General features: G+C 39.3%; 2 protein-coding genes and 1 long non-coding RNA gene across 3 annotated transcripts in view; 1 reads left to right on the top strand and 2 right to left on the bottom strand.

The window, feature by feature from the left end:
* Positions 1 to 7,886: 7,886 nt before the first annotated feature.
* On the bottom strand, positions 7,887 to 10,039 carry CLDN25 (claudin 25). Its single transcript, XM_074188505.1, has 2 exons — positions 9,359 to 10,039; positions 7,887 to 7,904 (listed from the first exon to the last, which is right to left on the bottom strand). Exons 1-2 carry the CDS (start codon positions 10,037 to 10,039, stop codon positions 7,887 to 7,889), a joined length of 699 nt encoding a protein of 232 aa, XP_074044606.1.
* A 3,280-nt stretch (positions 10,040 to 13,319) lies between these two features.
* LOC141508265 (uncharacterized) lies at positions 13,320 to 21,832 on the bottom strand. The gene is made up of 3 exons (XR_012474380.1): positions 21,517 to 21,832; positions 13,814 to 13,958; positions 13,320 to 13,567 (listed from the first exon to the last, which is right to left on the bottom strand). It is a non-coding gene; the product is annotated as an uncharacterized LOC141508265 (long non-coding RNA).
* Positions 21,533 to 24,561, top strand: part of ZW10 (zw10 kinetochore protein) — a 49,627-nt gene continuing 46,598 nt past the window's right edge. Inside the window, exon 1 of the mRNA XM_074216700.1 lies at positions 21,533 to 21,749. Coding sequence (XP_074072801.1) covers positions 21,642 to 21,749 — 108 coding nt within the window. The 5' untranslated portion in view covers positions 21,533 to 21,641. The remainder of the gene's footprint in view (positions 21,750 to 24,561) is intronic.

The following is a 24,561-nucleotide window of genomic DNA, read 5'->3' as shown; positions in this document are numbered from 1 at the left end:
AAAAATAAATTTTAAAAAAGCTTGGAAAAAATAGATGGGAGCTGTATTGTGTAGAGCTTTAAAAGCTAAACAGAGGAAGCCACCAGAATGTATTGAGTATAGGGATGTCATGTGGTAAGATTTGTATTTAAGGAGAATTATTGACAGCTGAATGTAGGGATGGATTGACTTGAGGGGAATACAAGTCAGGGAGGCAAGATGTGATGAGGGCCTTAACTATGCTCAAAGCTGCCTGACTGGAGAGAAAAGAGTGGCCAAGATTTTGTTACTAATTAGATATGTGAGATAAGAGAGTGAGGAATGGAGGATTATGCTGATTTCAGGAGCCTGGGAGTGTGGTGGTGCCTTAAATAGAAAAATGAAAATTTAGAAGAGGAGAGGTTTTAGGGGGAAAGATAGTGTTCTCTTAGGACTCTCCCAAATCCATTTTATCACTTATGTCATGCTGCCTTGACAATTATTGGGTATGCAAGATTTCTTTGTGAGATATTTTAGAATGAATCTTTTAATCATTAAACACTCAATAACTATTCTAACTGGGACAGACTTTTAGGAGATAGAATCATCTAAATTATTTACCTTGTCATAAATTTCCTGAGTGACAGCCTGACTTTTCCATCAATAAATTGGGACTTTTTTGTTTGATTATGCGATGTCCTTTTTTAAAGTGGCTTACCAAAATTAGTTTTAACACATCTTCAGATAAAATTCATCAGATTATGAGCTCCTTGAGGGCAAGGCCTGTTTTTTGCCTCAATTTGTAGCCCAAGTACTTAGCATATTGCTAGCCTTGGAGTCAGGATGACTCCAGGAGGACAGGAGTTCAAATCCAATTAACAATTACTAGCTGTGTGACTTTGGGCAAGTCACTTAACCCTGATTGCCTCTCATCCAGGACCATTTTCAGTGGTCCTGATTCATATCTGTCCTCTGAACCCAGATGACTCTGGATGAGAAAGTGAGGCTGATGATTTAGCACAGCCTCCACCTCAACTCAATCCAACTCATGTGCTTGTCATGGCATCACCTCTCCTGTTAGTGATGGTCTTCTTTGTAAAAAAGGACAAACATCATCATTATGTAGAAGGCATTTAAATGCTTATTGACTGGATGACTAAAGTTTAGATAATCTGTGCTTCAGAGAGGCTCAGAATCAAAAGCCTCAGCGAGGATAGCAATTTCATTAATCCAGACAATCCAAGGAAGTGAATATTCTGTAAGCAGGAAGGCTACTTCTATCAGGAAACTGAGGCACAACTACCATGTCTATAGAGTACAGCAAAGTGTTTAATTTATAATCCTAGAACACCTTGGGGCCTATCCTCATTAGGTCCTTTACCACTTCTCTTGACCAGGAGAAATTGGGTGCTGCAATTGTCAGGTGCCCTATATCAGACCCCAAGTCTAAGATAAACTTTGTTCTCGCCACCCACTTTAGAACAAAGAATCTTAAAATCTATCTACTCCTTTTGTCTGTAGAATGTGCTAGTGGTACATTGCTAAAGTCAACAAGATGGCAGTTAGTGAGGGTCCTAAAAGTTTATCATTTTTCATGGGTACATCTGATGCCCATCTCCCATTGAACCCACTTATTCCAGCAGCCACTTTGGGTTGTTCTGGAGTAGTGTCCAAGGTTCTCAACTCATATACTAGCTTCAGGATGTAAATCTAATGGTAATGATCATCAGTAAAATTGGATGGATGACTTGGTCACTTCCATTTTGGCTTCAGTGGAGCTATTAAGGAAGAGTTTACATAGAATGGAAACAGGTGTAGATATACATGCTTGAACAATGGATCATCTCTTGGACTACCTTAATTCAGGCATGATTTGAAATAAGTCCCAGTAACCTAACTAAAATAATAGAAGATAAAGTTCTCACCTTTATGAAGTCTTTGAAGTCAAAAAGAATGAGCCAGGCAGTTTTTCTGTTTTTATACAGATGAAAGCAAGATGAGCATCCTAGAGATAAACATAATGATGGAAGGGTCTAATAAGATCATAAGTAGAATATTTCGTCATTCTATATGCCATTTATTGATGAATGAATCAAATTAGGCAAATTGTCTAAACCATGACAGAATCAGGAGATCTCCAAATTTCCTGGGTGCCACATTAAAACCCCTAAGAACATCCCAGAAATGGTCAAAATCAAAGAACAGTCAGTTTCTTCCTAGTGCTCTCTAATTCCTAATCCTTGTCCAAGGTGTGTTCCTTCTGTAGTTCTCCCCTTTTTAAACAGGTACCACTCTCCAGTAATATCTAAAGATCTGCTAGGGGTGTTGAGCATGCAGTTTCCCAAAGCAGGACTGAGACTTGATTACAATTTGTAGTTTTGCTTTTAAATCCTACATAATACCATAGCTCAAGATTAGATAACAAATTTAGCAGTGGCATCATGCACTGAACAACCTCTGGCTACAATTTTATGTGCAACTTCTACGTGCATTTTTACACAGAAAACTTCCTCTCTCAATACACTTTTCATTCAGATATCTGAGCATCTTAATTTTTCATAACAAGTTAGTATTTTTTTTTAATTCGAGGCATTATCTTGTCCAGGGAGTATTGGCATACTTTCATGTTTATGTTTATTATTTCATCATCTGCATTCCACTAAAGGCTGAAAAGTTTCATCTTTCACTGTCAAAACCATAGTTAAGTACCCTTTCCTTGTCCAAACTTAATCCCAATCATATACTCAATAGTGGCAAATCATAGAATAGAGAATCTACTTCAAAACATTTCAGAGTTCAGTTTGCACTTAATAGAAAGGAGAATCAATCCCCAAAATATAGTGTTCAGTTCTCATTTGATAGTATGTGAGTTAGTTTTGTTGAAATAACAGTATGCACAGTAAGATAATACATCAGGTTGCCTTTGAAATAGACTGACAGCTTCCCTTGGAAGTGCCTGCCCAATGTAGCACTTTCAACAGTGGAGATCTAGTGAGTGGTGAATATAATTTCCAAATTGTCTTCCTTATTCTTTCATCTACAGACTTCATTCTTGAGAAGATGGTTATCATATAGTTTGTGATTTGGGGGAGGGAGGGTCATGATAGTACTGTAGTCCACACACTAAAAATTATTTAATAACCCCATAAATGTAAATGTCCAGTTATGTTTGTGACAATAAGCATGAGGATATTTTAAGTATGTTTCTGTCTGCAACTATTAGAAGCTGTCATAATCATGCACCCTATGATTTTGGTGTTCATGCAACAGTTACATCACTGACCACTTCTGATTTAAGTGTAACATTTCCAAACCAATACAGTGGTTCATCATTCCAGGAAATGGAATGCAGGCTTTTTTTTGTAACAAACTATTCAATCATTATTAAGTGGCTAAAAATTTAAAATAATGAATTTTCATCTCCCAGCAAATGAGTTTGTAAAATTCTCCCATTTTCTGCTACATGTTTGTGAGTGAATGTTTTCATTTTATTCTTGTTTAATCAAAATACAGAAATAAACTACATGCATGCCCAGATTTAAGACTGTCCATAGTTAAATCAAATTTTGCAGACCTTTGTTCAAATAAAAATCCAAATCAAAATTAAGTTTATATATGATATTATGTTAAATATCTTTCAAATTATGTTATTTTATTAAAGCTTTTTATAAAACTGGTAAAATAATTTAATATGAAGTATTGCAGATAATAGTATGCATTTGAGGTTTTGCTGGATTACTTAATTTTAATTTTTATAGAATAGCTCCCACAAAATAATCAATTCTGTTTAATAGTTTTATATTTCATATTTATAAGTTGTAATAATTATATAGAATGACATTTCATATTTTGTTATAATTATAAGTAAACTTTAATTTGCAATTTTTTGGTCTGTAGTTATTGTTGCTAAACAAATGCAAAAGAATACAAATAGCATATTAAATTACTGTGGGAGCAGGAAAGGAAAATGTCATACTAGAAAAATAACATTAATACATTGTGAGTTGTAAATTGATCCTCTCATTCTAGAGAACAATTTTGAACTATACCCAAAGGTCTATAAAATTGTGCATACCCATTCAGCACTACTGCTACTAGGTCTGTAACCCAAAGAAATTTAAGAAAATAGGAGAAAGATTCATACGTACAAAAATATAGCTACTCTTTTTCTCTGAAATTGAGGGAATATTCATCAATTGGAGAATGACTGAATTAGATGTGACATATAATTATGATGGAATACTATTATGCTGCTAGAAATGACTAAGGATAATTTTAGAGGAATCTGGGAAGGCAATTATATGAGCTGTTGATGTAGTGAAGTGACCAAAACCAGGATAACAACACTTTGCAAAATATTGCACAATTGCAGCATACAATATTGCTACACTACTCTGATCGATGCAATAATTCATGACAATTCTAAAGATTTCATTCTGAAAAATTCTATCCACTTCCAGAGAGAGAGAGAACTAAAGTCAATTGCAAATATATGCATATTTTTCACTTTATTTTTATTGTTATCTCCAAACCCTAACATAGCTAATGTACAAATGTGTCTCACAAGACATCTGTATAATGGATATTGTATTTCTTGTCTTCTTAATATATGAGTGATAGGATGGAGGGAGGGAGAGAATTTGAAAGTGAAAATGAAAATAAAATTATTTTAAAGGATGGGAGAAGGGGAAAGCAGTTTTCAACACAAAACAATTTTAAAAAGTTTTTTTTTTCCAATTTCAGCTTTCATTTTTAAATCTCTCTTCAGACTCCATCAGATCTTTCTCTAGAGGTGGATAGCATTTTTTTCTTTTTTTTTCTTTTAGGTTTTTGCAAGGCAATGGGGTTAAGTGGCTTGCCCAAGGACACACAGCTAGGTAATTATTAAATGTCTGAGGCAGGATTTGAACTCAGGTACTCCTGACTCCAGGGCCGGTGCTCTTTCCACTGCGCCACCTAGCCACCCCTCAGCATTCATTTTTTTGTAAGATTTTTAGCTCCACATTTTTCTCCCTCCATCCTCCCTCCTCAAGCCAGCAAGTGTTCTGACATAGGTTAACCATCATCCAATACATTATTTTGTTATTGAAATGGGTTCAAGGAACCAAAAAATATAGGGAGCCACTGACCAAGGAGGGTAGAAAAAGTATTATAAAAATCATTTTTACTAACCAAAGGTACTTAATGAGTACTTAGTCTTTCCCTTATAGAACAGTTTTCTGTTTGTGATTCTCACTGGATAAATGTTCAGTGCCTCCCCCTTTTTATATATAAAATTAACAGGTCCAGAGAGGTTGTGACTATAAACACCAGCAGAGTTGTGCCAGAGCCAGCCCACACTATCACAAACTTTTCAGTGTGAGCATTCACACTTTGGAATCCAGAAATGTTGACTTAAGAAAGTGATGGAGAAAATGTTAATTTAGATTAAACTAAAGTATGACCACTAGGAGGTACAGTGCCACAACTCATCTTCCTAAGTTCAAATTTAGTCCCAGACCTTACTAGCTGTATACTTTGGACAAGTCACTTAACCCTGTTGGCTTCAGTTTCCTCATCTGTGAAGTGACCTGGAGAAAGAAATGACAAACCGTTCCAGTCTCTTTGCCAAGAAAACCCCAAATGGGTCACAAAGAGTTGAACAGGCCTGAAAAACCAATGAACAAAAAACTCCAAACTTTACATATTTATACAAAGAGCTGGTGATTAAGCATTTCCCAGAACACCCCTTCAAATGATTATGTGATAATACAAAGCTGAGGGAGATGTGGAGATATAGAGGAGGGGAAAAGAATTGGAAAGGATTCATGAACTTTCAGATCTTAGAACTGCTAGAAGTCAATATAAGCTAGTATTGCAGCAGCCAAAAAGCCTAATGCAGTCTTTGTATTGATAGAAATCCAGAACAAGATAGGTGATATTGCCCCAGTGATTGGAGCCCAATTCTAGGCATAACACTTGAAAGGACTTTGACAAACTAGAACATATCAAGGTCAAGAGACTGGAAACTGTTCCCTACAGTGATTGGTTATAGGTAGTGGAGATCTTTAATCTTAGGCTAATGGGGGGACAACATATAAACAACCAGGTACAAATAAGATATGTACAAGAAGGTTGTCTAGGAGGGGAAGCATAAAGACTAAGGACAATTGAGAAAGAGTTCTTGCAGAAGTTGAGATTCTAAGGAGACCAGAGAAGTCAGGAAGTGGAGATGAGAGTGAGTGTTCCCAAGCAGGGGAATGGATTGGAAAAACTACTGGAGTGGGGAGATGGACAACAAAGAGACCAGTATCACTTGAAACATACATGGAAGAGGGAAAGTTTAAGGATATGGGAAAGTAGGAGCCAGGATATGGAGGAATTTAAAAACAAAATAGGCTTTTATATTGATACTAGTGATAATAGGGGGCCCTTGGAGTTCATGGTATGGGGGGAAAGTGGTGGTAGTATGATCAAATTTGTACTTTAGGAAAATAACTGACAACTGAAAGGAAGATCGCCTAAAATAGGGAGAGGCAAGACCAACTGGCTATTTTTGCTAAGTCCAGACCTGAAGGGATGAAGGCCTGTACTACCTTGGCAGTGGCAGAGAAAAGGAGGTTCATAGGAAAGATGTGAGGAAGTTAAAAACTACAGGAGTTGACAACTGACTGGAAATTGAGAGTGAGAGTGGAGAACTGAGGATGACAACTAGGTGGTGTCTGAGTGATTGAAAGAAAGGTGGTACCCTCAACAGCAGTAAAGAAGTGTGGAAAAAGGGAGGGCTTGGGAGTAAAGATAACGAGGCAGTACTAGGAGAGAGAACAGTGTCATGAAAATCTAGAGATTTAAATTCTTTGTTTGCAGATGTCCTGATTTCCTCTCTTCCCTTTCCTTTTTGCCATATTATTCCCTGCTGCCAGTAGCCCTCTGAGTTGAGCTTTTTCTTACCAACATTCCTTGCATCAGACTTTTCTGACCCCCTCTTCAACATCTGAATGTTTTTATTCTATGGCCTATTCTCAGAATGTCCTATTCTCAGTTATTTAGAGGTAATCTTGTAAATAAGCTATGTCATTGGGATAATGTGAATTTTAATGAGGATTTTCTGTATATTACACCTTAATACAAAGGAGTCACTTTAATTTGGGGAATTTCAAGCATCCTTTTTTCCTTCCTTCCTTCCTTCCTTCCTTCCTTCCTTCCTTCCTTCCTTCCTTCCTTCCTCCCTCCCTTCCTTCCTGTTAATCATAAGATAATTTCAAAGTTCCCATCTAGTTCTGAGTAAGGTTAATGGACTCCCAGTATTATAGTTGAGATCTTAGCAATCACAGAACCAGATCATTACAGGGGGCGCACTCTAGGTTAACTCTCTCATTTTAAAATTAAGGAAACCCAGGACCTAAAGAGTTCATACCAGTAATTTGCTCCTAAGCCAGGATATGAACTCAGGATCTAGGGAAGGCACACTCTCCACTGCTGCTTCTTAATTCTCTGATTCTGTATTTCTGCGATGCAGTCCCTCAGTCCTTATAACTAATATCACTTTCTGACGGCACCTAGCATTGCATTTGACACAATAGTTACTGAAAAAAAAAAGTCCATCTATGCTCTTTCCCCTCTTCCTCTGTATGATATTACTACAGGCCTATTCCCCCCAATTTTCAAATATATAAAAAGACAGTAACACCATCACACACAAAAAAGAGACTTTAATCACAAATTATTTTGTTCCAAATCCATTAGAGCAAAGAGAGAGTTGATTTTAAAGGCCCAAGGTGCTGCTCCCTTGTCATTTGAATTTTCAGTTGCAAGTGGGTTAGAAACATCATTTGAGGACAATATTGGAGTTCCTAAATCTCTTTGTTCTGAAGTCATGAAGCATTCTGGAGTAGAGGAATTCACCCTTTTATAGGAAGGAATGCAATTTTGGAAATGCTTGCTCTGTTTTATCTCCCTTGTGTTCCCTGGGAAGCAGAACATAAGGAAAACAGAATGTTTGCTTAACAAGTCTTTGGTATTCACTTCTCTTTACTGAGATTAAGCTGTGATCTCATGTTTGTAATAGAACAAATTTCAGCTGTTGGGAGTGGGGGTGGGTGGTGGTGGTGATGCTGCAAACATGAGATTAGGATGAGTACTGAAAGACCCACAGCAGGAACAGGTGAACTACTGGACAACAAAGACTCTGTTTGGTATCCATCACTAATCACCAGGTTTTTCCAAAGGTCATTTTTTGCTGCTGCTTCTAAGTGTTTATTTTCCTTTAATTTGTGACTGTACATAATCCATCCTGCTGTATTTTTCTAATCCCAGAAATCTGTTAAGGGATGGTTGCCCAGTAAAGGTTGATTTTGGATGCCGAGAGCTCATGTTTTATTTGCTTCCCAGGGTTTCCAGAGGGTCTGGATACAGCTGTCTTTGCAGCCCCCATGGAGGATGTGAAGTTAGTACTAGGGGCATGTCCTGCCACAGCACAGAAGACAGATAGGATGCTTAACCCCCCCCCCCTCCAAGAGCATTACCTTTTTAGGATGAAGGGTCTCATCAAATATGTAGGGGTTGCTTGTTTACTGAAAAACATTCTAAAATAAGATGCTACAACCCACAAGTTTTGACATGATCACCAAAACAAATTTTGTTTCTGAGTGGATGGTCCCCTCCATGAGACATCTCCTGTATGTCCACATTATAGTTGCCTGCTTAGAACAGGTTTCATTGGGAAAGCTCACATCATTTAGGAGTTCCCTAGGTCTTCTTACTGGCAAGGTTGGATAGAGTTCTACTGAAGGCTGTCTTGACTGGTTTCTTAAGCCCAACTATAACTTCAAAATGTAACAGGCAACATAAGATTTTTTTCTTCTTAAATGCTGAACTAGCAAAGTCATGCTTCATTAACCTCTTCAAATTCAAGAGAGAAGAATCACAGGTTTAAACCCAGGAAGGTTTTTATCCCAACATCTTCATTTCACAAGTGACAAATCTGAGGCCCAGAAAAATGGGGTGACTTATTCAAAGTCACAGGAATAATAAAAAAGGGCAGAGCCAGAATTTAACTCAGATCTTTGAGCAAATCTTATCTAAAACCCAGCAAGCTTCCCCCTGTACCATGCTTCTTCATCTCCAACTTTAGGAAGAAGAGATAGCTTTTCATTGAGGCTATATATCACTTCCAGATGACTGAAGCGTCTGCCTTGGCTTTGCTTTCTATGAAACCCAAAAGAGTTAGTTCTTAATAAAGAAGCACATGAATACCACCACCACCACCACCACCACCACCACCACCACCACCACCACCACCACCAAAAGCAAGGTTAAATCAATCAGGATTAATGTAGAGGCAAGGATAAGAAAGTATTTTAATTCTCTTGCATTTTTATACTAGCAATTTTTCCCCAATTAAGAACTTGTCCTAGATTACCAGGTCTCTGTGTCTTGGAGATGGGTGAAAGAACCTATCTTGTTTCTTGGCTGGACCTCCTGTTGGAAGGACTAGTGGACAGGCATTAGGAGGTGAAGGCAGTTCATCCTTTGCCAGCCAAGTAGAGCAGATCAAGAGCAGTCCACCAAGTGCTAGAAAAACTCCCGCTACCCAGCCCAGGAAGAGGGCTTCTCCAAACTCCCACCGAGGCACAATATCAGGGATGTGTTCATCCCAGAAATCCTGGACAGTGCTATAGGCCACCCAAGACACAGGGAAAAGAGTCGAGGCTGCAGCCACCTCCATTAGCACCCCTGCGAGGAATCGTAACCACTTCTTCAGTACCCAACTGATCCCCTGGAGCTGGAAGCAATCAGAACCAAGGCTGGAGAGGAGAAGTCCCAGGAAACCCAGTCCGTTGGAGGCCAACATGAGGATCCTGGATGTTCGGAACTCCTGGGGCAGAGCCAAGAAGGATTCAAAAGTCTTGCATACTATGGCCCCTTCCTCCTGGATCACACAGGCTTCCCAGAGTCCCATGCTCCAGTTCTCCATTTCATTCAGTTCTGAGTTGAGATTCTTCCACAGAGGAACAGCTGTGGTGACACAAGAGCATATCCATCCAAGGAGAGAGAGAAGTAGTGCCCCCAGCTGTATTTTTCCATTAAAATTCCAGGCCATGATCACTCACCCCAGGGAGGAAGGAAAGGAAAAAGGGTGGAAGGGGTACTTATCTTTGGGATTTCTCTGTGACTGGCCAATAGGGCAGGCTCCCTAGGGACCAGAGAGCAGGGCAGAAAGAAATTGTGCTCATTAACACTTGGAGAACCGCCTGGTCTCAGCCTTCCAGGAAGCAGCAGAGGCAGGTGGCATAAGCCCAGCAGCTTTGGGTCTAATAGGCGTGCCCAAGATTATGGGAATAGTTTAGGAAGGCAGGAAGAAGGGAATCCTGGAAAAGGCAGTGAAAAGATTGTCTTTGCACAGAATTCCCCTTACTATAATTAACAATATAGTCATGCCACCAAGTATATGATATGATAGTCTTCTTTGATTACAAAGGACAACAACTAACCAAAAGCTACAAAAAGGAAAGAAGCTAAAAAATTCAAAAGACTTGTGGTGGAAAATGCAATCCACATCCAGAGGGAAAAACTATGGAGTCTTAATGCAGATCCAAAGATATCATTTTTAACTTTTTAAAACTTATTTTATGTTTATTTTATTCTTTCTCATGGTTTTTTCCTCTTTAGTTCTGATTCTTCTTTCACAACATGATTAATATGGAAATATGTTAAATATGATTGTATATGTATAACCTAGATTAGATTACTCACTTTCATGGGGAGGAGGGAGGGAAAGAAGGGAAGTAGAAAAATGAGGAACTCAAAAACAAAACAAAAAAACCAAATGTGGAAAACTATCTTTGCATATAATTGGAAAAAAATAAGATAAAATAACATTTAAAAACAAAGGAAAGAAGTCAAATTGCAAGGGATAGATGACACTGGATATGCATTAAACTTTTAAAAGTTACTATCTCCCTCCTTCTAATTCAAATCTAAATGATCAGGGTATAACAGCTTCCTACCTAAACTCTCATCAGTTGCTGGGACAGCATCTACTTACAGGTGGTGAAATACCTCCTCCCGCCCCATTCTATCACCTCCCATTTCTATTATGGTTTGCTGCTGTTGCTGCTTGGGCAAAGAAGCAATCACCAAGGTAGGCCAAATTCCTCTGATCTCTGCACCTTTCCATCAATAACCCAGCAAAAGGAGCCTCCATCTTGGAGGCCAGTATGGGTAAAAATCTGGAATTTTATGCTGAAAAAAAAGTTAGTTTGACCTGGCCTATTTTCCCTTCTCCACGCCATTCACAAAGAGAATCCTCCCAATGTATCAAAGTGCAGTAAAGTAAAATAAATCAACACATTGACCACTGAAAGCAATGTGTTAAACACATATATGTGCCAGACATGGTGCTAAGTGATGGGGCACAAATAAGTCAAAGGACCATCTAACCTCTTTATTTACAGAGGAGAAAACTGAGACATAGGTAGGGCATATGATGATCACAAGATCTCACAGACAGTAAATAGTAGAATCAGAATTTAAAAAAATTCAGGTTATCTTATTCTTCTTTTGCAACATGATAAATATGGAAATATATTAAACATGATTGTGCATGTCTAACCTATATCAGACTATGGTGATAAGAATTAGCATGAAATAGTGTGAAGAATCTTTGGTTAGGAGATAGGAGTTCAAAATTCTAGTCAAAGCTTGAGTAGGAACTAGCTCTGTCCCTAAGGTCTCTACAACATTTAAGAATCTGAAAATCTTCCATTTTTAAAGCATCTTAGAACTCTGAAGAATACTGAAAGGTTGATTTTTTAACTGAAAGAAACAATTGTTTTCATAAAATTCTGGAAGAGACAATTAGAAACTGACATGGACAGTATAGAGTTGTATGGTTAAACTCTGAAGAATTGTGAACAGAAGTTGCTCAAATCAATCTGACAAATTTTTTATTAAGCACTTATGTTGTACAAGGTTACTGTGCTATGCAAAGACAAAAATGAAATAGTCCATGGCTTCAACAAACTAATATTTGAATCATCTGGTAGTCCCAGTGGATAGAATACTGGACCTGGAGTCAGGAAGTAGTAGAGGTGGTGGTGATAATGGTAGTAGCAGTGGTCTTGCTGGTGGTGGTAGTATTAATATTTGTAGTAGTTCTAGTTCTACTACTATTACTACTAGAAGTCACAGTCATAGTTGTAGTCATTAGTCATAGTATTCTGAGAATATTCAACATCTATAGGAGTAAGTATATACAAATTTCCAAAAGGGAGACAAAGCTAATAAAATCTAGGAAGATCAGGAAAGGACCCTGTTTATGAATTGGCACATGAGCTGAGTTTCAAAGGAAACTAGGGATTCTGTGAAGTAAAAATGAGTAGGAAATGTATTCAATACATATTATATTGTGTCCCTTAGCAGGGAGGGGAAGAAGTAACAGGGTATGTGGGAAATAGCTATGAGGCTATTTGCTTTCGTGGAGAGGGCAGGAAAGGAAGTAATGATATTGTCATTGGGAAATATGAATACTCTGCAATTTATCCTGTGGGAAATAAAAAATAAGTTTTGAGAGGTAGACAAGAGTCAGATTGTGGAGGGCTTTAAAGTTAGGCTGAGGAATTTGTTTTCTAAACTAACAGCTCCTATATGAAAGTTTTCTGAGGGGTGAGAGAGAGAGGTGGAAAGTCAATTTATTAAGGGGATTTCAGAATTCTTGAACACGGAAGTGCTTTTGTAGCTGTTAGCAAGACCAAGGGTATAATCGTTTTGTGTGTGGCTGAGATGTGCTTAGAGGAGGAGGTTTAAGGAGTTGAGTTGTTAGGGGGGTTGAGGAAGAGTCAATGAAGATGAAGCCCCCTAGTTTGAGGTCAGGAGTTGGGGAGGAGAGAAAAAATTGTGAGCACTAAACTGAATTCATTGATGAAGGAAGAGGAGTAACTTGGAGGTCTGTAGACAACAACCACCATGATTCTGATATAAATTACATGAACCTGAAAGGAGGAGTGGTTACTGAATGATGGAGACAGAAGGAGAACATGGAAGTGGAAGTATGTAGCAAAGTGTTTTTCTAACTTCCCCACCTTGACCAATGAGCCAAGAGGAAAGGGTAAAGGCTAAAGGCTAAAGACAGTATTGGAAATATGAGAAAAGATAAAGGGAGATCCAGGTTTCAATGACTGATAGAAGATGGAAGGAGTGGGAGTTAGAATGCCTATGAAACAGGTATTCCAGAGAGTACAGGGGAAGAGGTAGGTGGTTGTTTGAACTTTGTAATTGAAATAATGAATTGAGTCCTAGGAAATAGGGAATGGGGTTTAGATGATGACATACAAAAAAATCACAATGATTATTTTATTTTTATTTTTATAATTTAGGACAAAGTCTGAGAATGTTCATCACTGAGTGATGGAAGGTACCACTCCTCTTTCCTTTACAGTCAGGAGATCAGACAGGAGATGGCAGCAGGAGATGGCAGCAGGAGATGCAAGTTGAACCTGTACAGCAGGAGAAAGAAGTCTTGTTCTCTACTGACTTTCCTCTTCTTCCCTCAAGATTTAGGAGATAGAAGGCCTGAGATCAAAGGGGAGGGTCCTCCTCTTAGATGTGGAGGCTCTTTCCTCCAAAATGTCTGTGGGAGACCAGGTTATTATCAGGAGAGATACTATGTGCAATGCAATCCTTTGCATTGATGGAGATCTCTAGCACTCTTCTTCCATCAGGGAGCGTGCACACACATACACACACACACACACACACACACACACACACACACACACACACAAACACAAACACACACAGCAGAGCAGGAGATGGAAGGGATGCAGCTGAGGCCAGAGGAAGTTTTAGCTCCCCTTCTCAACTCCTGGCAACTCACCTGGAAATGAAGATCAGGTTGGTGCTGTAATAAGTCATATTGGGGCTGGAAGCATGTTGGTCTCTTACTTTCCCTCAGGAGACTTGTGCAGCAGGAAATGGAAAGCTATGGTTGAGGAAGGTCTCACTTCTTTTGTCACCTGAATCTGAAAAAATAAAATATATAAATAAAAACACATTTTTAAAAAAGAAAATGACCTGGAAGGATGAACATATTACAAAGTCATTTGCATAACACAACACTTAATTCAACAATTCAACTTAGTGAGCATTTATTAACCACATATCTTGTATGAAGCACTGTGCTAGATTATGGATGTAATATCCAGGACCAAGGACCAAGCTGCTGATAGTTTCATTGTACTGTACTAATGTTCAAGTTTTGGATGCCACATCTTTTTCTTTTTTGGTAAGGCAAGGGGGTAAGTGACTTGCCCAAGGTCACACAGCTAAGTAAGTATTAAGTGGCTGAGACTGGATTTGAATTCAGGTCCATCTGACTCCAGAGTCAGTGCTCTATCCACTGTGCCACTTAAGCTGTTCCTGGGTACCATATTTTAAGAATCAGTTAGGGGGGCAGCTAGGTGGCATAGTGGATAAAGCGCCGGCCCTGGAGTCAGGAGTACCTGGGTTCAAATAGGGTCTCAGACACTTAATAATTGCCTAGCTGTGTGGCCTTGGGCAAGCCACTTAATCCCATTTGCCTTGCAAAAACCAAAAAAAATCAGTTAGGGAACTAGGATCAGCTAAAGGAACTGAGAATGTTTAGTGTGGAAAAGAGATGACAAGAAGAGATTTAATGACTATCTTGTGTGTGTGAAGGAATTGTGAGACACACAAATTTAGAAACATCTCAACTCTAAACACTCATAAGGACAATTTGTGACTTATCTGTAGTAGAGCCTTCCAGGTTCCTATTTGTCTGATCAGTCAGTTGGACACATATATCTTTTTTTTTTTTTAGGTTTTTTTGCAAGGCAGTGGGGTTAAGTGGCTTGCCCAAGGCCACACAGCTAGGCAATTATTAAAGTGTCTGAGGCCGGATTTGAACTCAGGTACTCCTGACTCCAAGGCCAGTACTCTATCCACTGCACCACCTAGCTGCCCCTGGACACATATATCTTGACCCCAACATAGTGTTGTTATTTTGGTCCTCTGGAACAAAGGACACCAATCAACAAACCATTTGAAGAATTGTTGTAAGCTTTGTACTTGAATGGGAACAATGAATGGAAGCTACAACAAATTTCAGCCTAATACATGGGGAAAAAAATCTATACCTAACTTTTAAAGCTACAGAAAGAATGATTAGCATTAATAAGCAATAGATTTCTTTTCCTTCTAGGTCTTCAAGTGAAGTCTGGAGGACTATTTCTTCTCTGGGATAATTGTAGAGCAAATTCCTGTTCAAGTATGGGATGGGTCAGGTAGCCTCAGGAGTCCCTTCCAACTCTGAGTTTCTGGGCTTCTGTGGTAGTGGATTTTAGATAAGTACTTTCAAGATGTCTTGAGATAGAGTGCTTTGCATTTAAGATAACCATACAGGAAAAAGAAAATCCTGTTAGGATCATAGATCTAGAATTCTAATGGACCTTAGATGCTAATTGATTCCCCTTTTAAAAATGAATTTAATTTTTTCAACTAACAAAAAAAATTCTTTTTTCTCTACCACTATCTCCTATCTCATTAAAAAAGAAAGAAAAACAAAACCCTTGTAACAAATATGCTTGGTCAAAACCAATGCCTACAAATGTCATGTCCAAAAATATGTCTCATTCTGTACCCTGAGTTTATTACCTCTCTGCTAGGAAGTAGCCAAGGTGCTTCATTCCTTTAGGGTCATTGTTGGTCATTGAACTGTAAATTGTCCTTCTGGCTCTACTCACTTCACCCTACCTCAGTTCCATATAAATCTTTGCAAATTTTCCTAAAATTTCTTTTTTGTTGCTTCTTTTTATTATTACTATTAATAGTAACAATAACCACCGTCATCATCATCATCATCATCATCATTATAGAAGTTATTTTTTATTTGTATAGTATGGTATAGAAGTATAACAGCTAGTATAGAACTACAACATCCACTCATAGGTCCAGTCCCATTGTTAAATGGTATAAGATCTTTGACCTTTTCCATTTCAGACCTGTGTTGGTTTACTTTTCCTTATGTATCCTAGGATACATCTTTTCCATTCCTGGTGGCTCACCATATATGTTAATTTCAGACTTAGTATGAATACCGGATCAGTTTTAATTCCACTGCAACTCAAAACTCTGTAGCTCAAGTGATTCATTAGACTCAGTCTAGCACCAAAACCAGGACTGTTCTAAAACACTTTGTTCCTCTGTTATTTCTTACAGCACAATCATATTATATTATAAAAAGTAGCATTGCAGTTTATTTATATACCATCATTTGTTCAACCATTTTCTACTTCATAGACAATCCTTTAGTTTTCAGTTTTTTTGCTACTATAAAAATGCTACCACAGACATTCATATTTTGCACATAGTAGGCCTCCTCTCTCATTCTTTGCTCTCTTTGGGGTAAAGGTTTAATAATGGTATTGCTGGTACCTTCTGATAGGAATAATTTAGTAACTGTTTTGGAAATCCCTCTTTTCTTTGAGAGATCACCAGGTAATTTTCAGGTAGGAGATTCAGGCTCCCTCTCCTGGCCATTCAGAGGGAATGTATCATAAGCATGAGAACCTTTTTTGATTTCATAGCAACCTAAGATTAAAAATATACCATATTTCCTCATGTATAAAATGTACCTTAATTTGGGGGTCCAAAATTTGTAAATAATGTATTACATAAAGTTACTGAACTAAAGTTTTATTCATCATATAATTCACACAACTTCTTCTGACTGTCAAAACACCCATTCCATTAAGTTGTTATTGTCTTAGGAGAGGCTCTGACTGCTATCCTGCCTGTGCTCTAGTCTGTGGTTGCCCTCCCTGGGCAAATCTGGTGTTTAGACACACACTTAGTCCATTCTGTTTCATCAACCTAAAGCACCAATTGTGTTCTCCTTTGAAATTGTAACTTGTAAGTTCAGCAATTCTTTATGGACACAGTAATTCCAATTGCCCTTTTTCCTTCAGTCCATGTCTTCAATTTCCTCTCTACATCAGGCCATTTTTCCTGACTTGCTTCTCATGGCCTTCTTCTGTCATTGCATTTTCAGTCGAGTTTCTTCTTCCTGTAGCCAGCCTCGGATTATTTTCTCAGTTGGGGGTGGACCAAAATTAGGCTCAGCATCTCAATTTCCATTCACTTTGCAAACTGAATCACTTTTAACCTGAATTTGGCACTGTATAAAAATCTTTTCTGAGCCATTTCTGGGCAGAATGTGGCAAAATGTAACCAAATATATTGGTAAAAAATGCAAAACAATGAGCACAAAGACAGCAAGCATGAAGAAGCAGAAAATGCAAGTAAAAAAATCTACAATAAGATGCTCCTGGTTTTTAGACCCCCAAATTTTCAAAAAATGATGTGTCTTATACATGGGGAAATATGGTAAATATTTTATAATAATAATAATAATAATTTCAGAGTTGGAAATGACTATCTAGTCTACCTATTTCATTTTACAAGTAAAGAATATGATTCCCAGAAAAATGAAGTGACTTGTTTAAAGTCACATAAGAAATAAGTGACAGAGTTAATATTCAAATTTAGTTCTTTCATTCCAAGTCCAGACCTTTTTCCTCTGTTCCCTGATTTTGATATGAAGATGTATTCCATAATGGAACAAGTAATCTCAGTTTCAAAGTCAGAGGAAGAAAAAAGAGAAAGGTATCTCAGGCTAGGCCCAACTTTACAAGAACATGCATCCATCACACAAACTACTATGATTTCTTAAGGCAGTTTGTTGAGTTCAGATCAATAAATCCAATAATCACTACTCATTGATGAAGAGCAGAATCTGAGTGGGTAGGTACCGCTGACACTATATAATCTAAGTCCCTACTGGGACAGAAATTCACTTTATACTATTTTAGTCCTTTTTAGTCATGAATTTTCTTGACAAAAGTACTGAAGTGGTTTGCTATTTTCCTCTACAGCTCATTTGAAAGATGAGGAAACTGAGGCAAACAAGGTTAAGTGACTTTCCAGGGTCACACAGTTAATAAATATCTGATTCTGGATTTGAACTCAGTTCTTACTGATTCCAGGCCTGGCAGACTTATCACTGTACCAGCTAGCTACACTTCTCTACGACATAAGCAGTAAGCGGTCGTCTGGATTTTACTTAAAGACCTCCAATGAGAAGCAAAAAATTATCTCCCAAGGCAGCCTGTTGCATTTTTGAATTGCTCTTAATTGTTGGAAAATTTTCCCTTACACTAAGACTAAATCTGTCTCTCTAAAAATCCCATCTATTTTCCCTATTTCTGCCCTCTGGGACCAAACTAAGTAAGTCTATTTTCCTTTTCCACCAGGCTAATCCATCCTCATTCCTTTTATCTGATCCTCATTGACATGAACCAAGGTCTCTTCTAAACAATGTTTCCCAGTAAGCTCTATGTTATAATTTTGTATGGACTGAAGAGTATAGAGAATACAATACTATACTTATTGTTTATTGACACTTAATTTTTACCTGGCAAGAGCAAAATGCTCTCAAAGTGTCTCTTCCAATAAATGATCTCCTACATATATATCATAGAAGATTCTTTGAAAGATGTAGAAACAAAATAACTTCTTTTGACAATGTTCCAATGATTAATATCAAGACAGACATAAAAAGAAGAGATGTATTCTCCACAGACTTATCTGTAAAATGAGCTGAAGGAAATGGTAAACCACTCCACTATTATTTGCCAAGAAAACCCCAAATGGGGTTTGAAGTTAGACACTCCAACCATCACCACCACCATCAACTCTCTGAGTGTTTGCCATAATTATGGAGGGTGTATTCTATTTGTGATGTTATATGATGGTGAATCACAAAACACTACAGTCTTCAAATCAGAAGATAAACATCATCCAGGGTTTAATGGAGAGGTATGTGGAGGGTATGAACAGTCAGCAACATTTTGCAAATGAGGAATAAGCATTGTCATAGATTTCATTAAAGAACTGCATGATTAAGAAATATGGGCTTGGGGTGGCTAGGTGGTGCAGTGGATAGAGCATCGGCCCTGGAGTCAGGAGTACCTGGGTTCAAATCCGGTCTGAGACACTTAATAATTGCCTAGCCATGTGGCCCTGGGCAAGCCACTTAACCCCATTTGCCTTGCAAAAACCTAAAAAAAAAAAAAAAGAAATATGGACTGATGGAAGCAATGTAAAGACTAACAGACTGCCTTCTGTGGGGAGTGGGGAGAGGGAAGAGAGATTAGGGGGAAAATTATAAAATTCAAAATAAATAAACAGATAGATAGATAGATAAATAGATAATAAAAAAAAGAAACATGGACTGGATGCTTGATTACAGAGTGAAGGATAACCAGCGGACAGTTTGCCTATGTGGTCTATTCTCTCAATATCAAGTGAACTTGAAGAAGGCCTTCAGTACACTGGACAGACTTCCTATGTGAATTTACAGTAGATATGGATGACCAAAATCACAAAGAGTTGAGGCAGAAGCTGTTTTCTGTATCTACAATGTCCTATTCTCTCACATTATTCATATCTCCCCTATCCCAGCTGTCTCTTTATCACTCTACTTTTTTTTCCATTGTGTCCAAAGGAATCCTCATTCTATAACTGTTGATATCATATTAAAATTGGGTATGGATTCAGTTGTATCTACTACAGAAAATGCATAAGACTCAGAGGAATCGATGGGGTGACAGTGAGACATGAAGAACTTAAATGGTCCCTTAGAGCATTCCCAAAGGTGGGATCTTTTGGATGATTGCTGAATAAATATTCCCCATTCACTTCACTGTACAGTCTAGGGCTTCACACATAAGGACACAGGACGAAAGGCTGCCTTCCTGTTCTCCAAGAGCCTATGTTCTACTTGAAAAGACAACATAGTGAAATAGAGGATAAGAAATATAGTGAAAATGAGACATAATCCCAGAAGGAAGGCACTGAAGGTAACAAAGGAGACAGAAGTCTCTTTGTAAAAAAAACTTTAGCTGAGATTTAAAGGAACCCAAGAAAACCAGGAGGTTCAGGTGAGAAGGGAAAACAATTCCAAGGTGGAGTTGGGATGCATAGCAAGAAGGACTATGTTCAATGTAGAGCTCACAGGGCAATGTAGAGTGCTGGGTCTGAATTTAGAAAGATGCATCTTGAGTTCAGATCCAATCTCAGACATTTACTAGCCACACAGACTCTGAGTAAAGTCACTTAAACCCATTTACCTCAGTTTCCTCATTTGTAAAATGATTTGGAGAAGGAAATGGCAAACTGCTCCAGTCTTTGCCAAGAAAATTCCTAAATGGGTCACAAAAGATCAGAAATAATTGAACAAAAATAGAACTCATGGAAGGCAGTAAAATGTAAAAAAAGACTGGAAAAGACCCTCAAATAGGTAATGAGTTTCCCATTACTGGAACATTTAAAGAATGACCACTACTCAAAGAAGCTATCAACTATAAAAGAGAGAATTATTTATGGGTTGTACTACACAACCTTTGAAGTTCTTTTCAACTATCAAATTTTGTGAAATTAATGAATATTAAATAAAAATTGAAGAGTTGTGTCTTCCAATGTGGGTGGCTTGTTTAGAGTTTTAGGAAACAATTGCATTTTGAATTGGTATTAGCTAAAACACTTCATTTTGGGTTTGGTATTAGCTAAATCATAATTCTTTTTTGTAGTAAGAAAATGGGCAGCAAAGGGCAACAAAAATGTGCATACCCTTTGATCCAGCAATACCACTACTGGGTCTATGCCCTGAAGAGATGATGAAAAAGAGTAAAAACATCACTTGCACAAAAATATTCATAGCAGCCCTGTTTGTGGTGGCAAAGAATTGGAAATCCAGTAAATGTCCTTCAATTGGGGAATGGCTTAGCAAACTGTGGTATATGTATGTCATGGAACACTATTGTTCTATTAGAAACCAGGAGGGATGGGAATTCAGGGAAGCCTGGAGGGATTTGCATGAACTGATGCTGAGTGAGATGAGCAGAACCAGAAAAATACTGTATACCCTAACAGCAACATGGGGGTGATGATCAGCCTTGAAGGACTCGCTCATTCCATCAGTGCAACAACCAGGGACAATTTGGGGCTCTCTGCTATGGAGAATACCATCTGTATCCAGAGAAAGAACTGTGGAGTTTGAACAAAGACCAAGGACTATTACCTTTAATTTAGGGGAAAAAACCCATATCTTATTGTCTGATCCTGCTATCTCTTATACTTTATGTTTCTTCCTTAAGGATATGATTTCTGTGTCATCACACTCCATTTGGATCAATGTATTCCATGGAAATAACGTAAAGATTGGCAAATTGCCTTCTGTGGGGGGTGGGGGAGGGAAGTCAGATTAGGGGGAAAAACTGTAAAACTCAAAATAAATAAAATCTTTAAAAAAATAAATAAAAGACAATGGGCGGGATTTAAAAGGGATTGACTGAAGAAAATGTAAACGCAACGCGTCCCTTTGCTATTTGACTGCAACAGGACACCGTGGAGCCCCAGAGAGCCCGCTGGCGCGTTGCTTGCCGGGAGTTGTAGTGCCGCTCCGCGGCCGGACTCGGCGCGCTTTGGGCAGAGGAGACTCACTTTCCCAGCAGGCCGTGCGTGGCGGCCCAGCGGCGGGCCCTGAGCCGTCGCGCTGGCGCGGGAGGAAGCGGCGCTCGCCGTGGATTTGCCGGGGGGATCGGGGCTCCGCCGCCCCGCCCGAGGCGATGATGGCTTCGTTTGTGACCGAGGTGCTGGCGCACTCGGGGCGGCTGGAGAAGGAGGATCTGGGCACCCGGATCGGCCGCCTGACCAGGAGGGTGGAGGAGATCAAGGTGCGGAGTGGGCGGGGCGGGTGGGGGCGGGGGAAGCCGGGCTTCGCGCGCGGCGGGGAGGGTCCGGGGGTCCCGCCGGGAGGAGCCCGGCCCCGCGCCGCCCCGGCCCCGCGCCTCGCTTCCCCCGCTGCCCCGGCCCCGCGCCGCCCCGGCCCCGCGCCGCCCCGGCCCCGCGCCGCCCCGGCCCCGCGCCGCCCCGGCCCCGCGCCGCCCCGGCCCCGCGCCGCCCCGGCCCCGCGCCGCCCCGGCCCCGCGCCGCCCCGGCCCCGCGCCGCCCCGGCCCCCCCGCCGCCCCGGCCCCCCGCCGCCCCGGCCCCGCGCCTCGCTTCCCCCGCCGGGACGAGCGCGGCCGCTGCCCCCGAGGCCCGGGGCTTCCTCCGGCGGGGCCAGGCTGCGCCTCCGCCCGGAGACGTTTCCCTGAAAGGCGCGAACCGCCCGCGCCTCGGCCGCCGCTTCCTCCTGATTGCCCTCCGTGTAGGCGAAACACCCCCGTTCTGTAAATGACTCTTTCTTTCTAGATAGGCTTTTCCTTAACACAAAAAAAGAATTGTGGTTTAGTCGATACCAAACCCAACACGAAGTGATCTAGCCAAGACCAAGTCAAAATGCACTTGCTTCCTAAACCCTACATATTCACCCATGGCCTTTCTGTCTTCTTTCCTCATCATTCTGGTTTCCTTTCTCTGAAGGAACCTCTGCTAGTTTGTACTTCACATTTAGTTTGATCAGGGCAGCATGTACAACAAATGTTATCTTCCTCATTCTGGACAGTGCGACCTTATTTTCTTCTAAGATGAACTTTAAGTTTGAGTTACCTTTCCAGGGGCGGTCATGCTGCAGCCCAGACTATGGAGTCCAGGGGCCACTTTACATCCCCAGATGTAAATCCCCAGATGCTTTCCTTGGGTCCAGCCGTGTCTCTTCCAACTTGTACTCAGGATACTGGTTTTTTGAACCAAACTCTAGAACTGTATCTTTTTTTGTTTTTTAAAGATTTTATTTATTTGGAGTTTTATAATTTTCCCCCCAATCTTACTTCCCTCCCCCCACCTCCCAGAGAATGCAATTTGTCAGTCTTTACATTGTTTCCAAATTGGGTGTGATGAGAGAAAAATCATATCCTTAAAGGAAGTAACATAAAGTAGCAAGATAGCAAGATCAGATAATAAGATTTTTTTTTTTTTAAATTAAACGTAATAGTCTTTGGTCTTTGTTCAAACTCCACAGTTCTTTCTCTGGACACAGACGTTATTCTCCATTGCAGACAGTCCCAAATTGTCCCTGATTGTTGCAATGATGGAACGAGCGAGTCCTTCAAGGTTGTTCATTGCCCCTATGTTGCTGTTAGGGTGTACAGTGTTTTTCTGGTTCTGCTCATCTTGCTCAGTATCAGTTCATGCAAATCCTTCCTGTCTTCCCTGAATTCCCCTCCCTCCTGGTTTCTAATACAACAATAGTGTTCCATCACATACATATACCACAGTTTGCTAAGCCATTCCCCAATTGAAGGACATTCACTTAATTTCCAATCCTTTGCCACCACAAACAGGGCTGCTATGAATATTTTTGTACAAGTGATGTTTTTACCCTTTTTCATCATCTTTTCAGGGCATAGACCTATAGTATAGTATTGCTGGATCAAAGGCCATGCACATTTTTGTTGCCCTCTGGTCATATGTGGAACTATATCTTAACTCTTGCTGTATATTTTTTTTTTATCAAAAAAATACAAGAGTTAAGATATGATTTCATTGGTTTAGGAAATTTCTTCTAGCAGTGATTATAGCTACCTTTCAAGCAATTGAGTTATCGGAGGTATTGAGAAGTTAAGTGACTTGCCCAGGGTCACGCAACCAGTATGTGGCAGAGATTTGATCCATGTTATTTTTTTACTCTAGCTTACTGTCTCTCTTAAACTTAGTTTTATTAAATCTAGTCTATTATTCCTAGCATGCTGGAGTTTTTTTTTTTTTTTTGGTTAAGATTCTGACTCTCTTTACCTAGTTAGTTTTCTCTCCCAGCTTTGTGTCTGTAAATTTTGCATATGTGTGTGTGTGTGTATGTGTATATGTTACATTCATCTTAGTCATTCATAAAAAGATCAAACAAGGAGATCTCTATTAAGTTCTACTGGAAATTTTGGTTCATTGACCCTACTAACTATTCTAGGTACTTCAGCAATTCTCAACTAGACCTCTTGTCTCTTTTATAATCTATAAGGTTGATTATGAGAATTGTTCCATGCTATATCTATACCTATTCTCTACCTACTAGTTTAGTAATCCAGTCTAAAAAGGAAATGCGATTAGTTTAGCATGACTTAGCTTTAATGAAACCATACTTGTTTTTCATAATCACTGCTTCTCCTCATAATGCTTACTAGTCATCCCTTTAAATAATATATTCAAAAGTTTTGTCAGAATTTAAGTCAAGCTCACCAGCCCTCTCTTCCTTGTCTGCCTTGATATTAAAAAAAAAATCATTGACAGGCTGAGCAATCACATCTAACATTTCTTTCAGTATACCCTATGTACTCTAGAGTATGGTTTACCTAGGGCCTTTTGACTCAAAATCTAGTACAAAGTATAATACTTAATTACTATCTCTTTGCTTATCTTGGGGTTTAACTCTTACTTGCATTTCTTTTACAAATGTTCTACTTGGAAAGTTATTCTCCTTGCTCAGGAGAATAAAACAAGAGGTAACTAATTTCTCTGTTATTATTATCATTCACTGAACAGACTTGGTCCTTTTTTTGATTTTTCTTTTGCCTTCAATAAAATTTTCAAAAAAAGCCATTTTTGTTTTCTTT

This window comes from Macrotis lagotis, chromosome 1 (genome assembly GCF_037893015.1).
Source record: "Macrotis lagotis isolate mMagLag1 chromosome 1, bilby.v1.9.chrom.fasta, whole genome shotgun sequence".
Classification (NCBI taxonomy): Eukaryota; Metazoa; Chordata; class Mammalia; order Peramelemorphia; family Peramelidae; genus Macrotis; species Macrotis lagotis.
The sequence above is the reverse complement of the archived record's forward strand: the minus strand, read 5'-3'. Positions and strand labels throughout refer to the sequence as shown.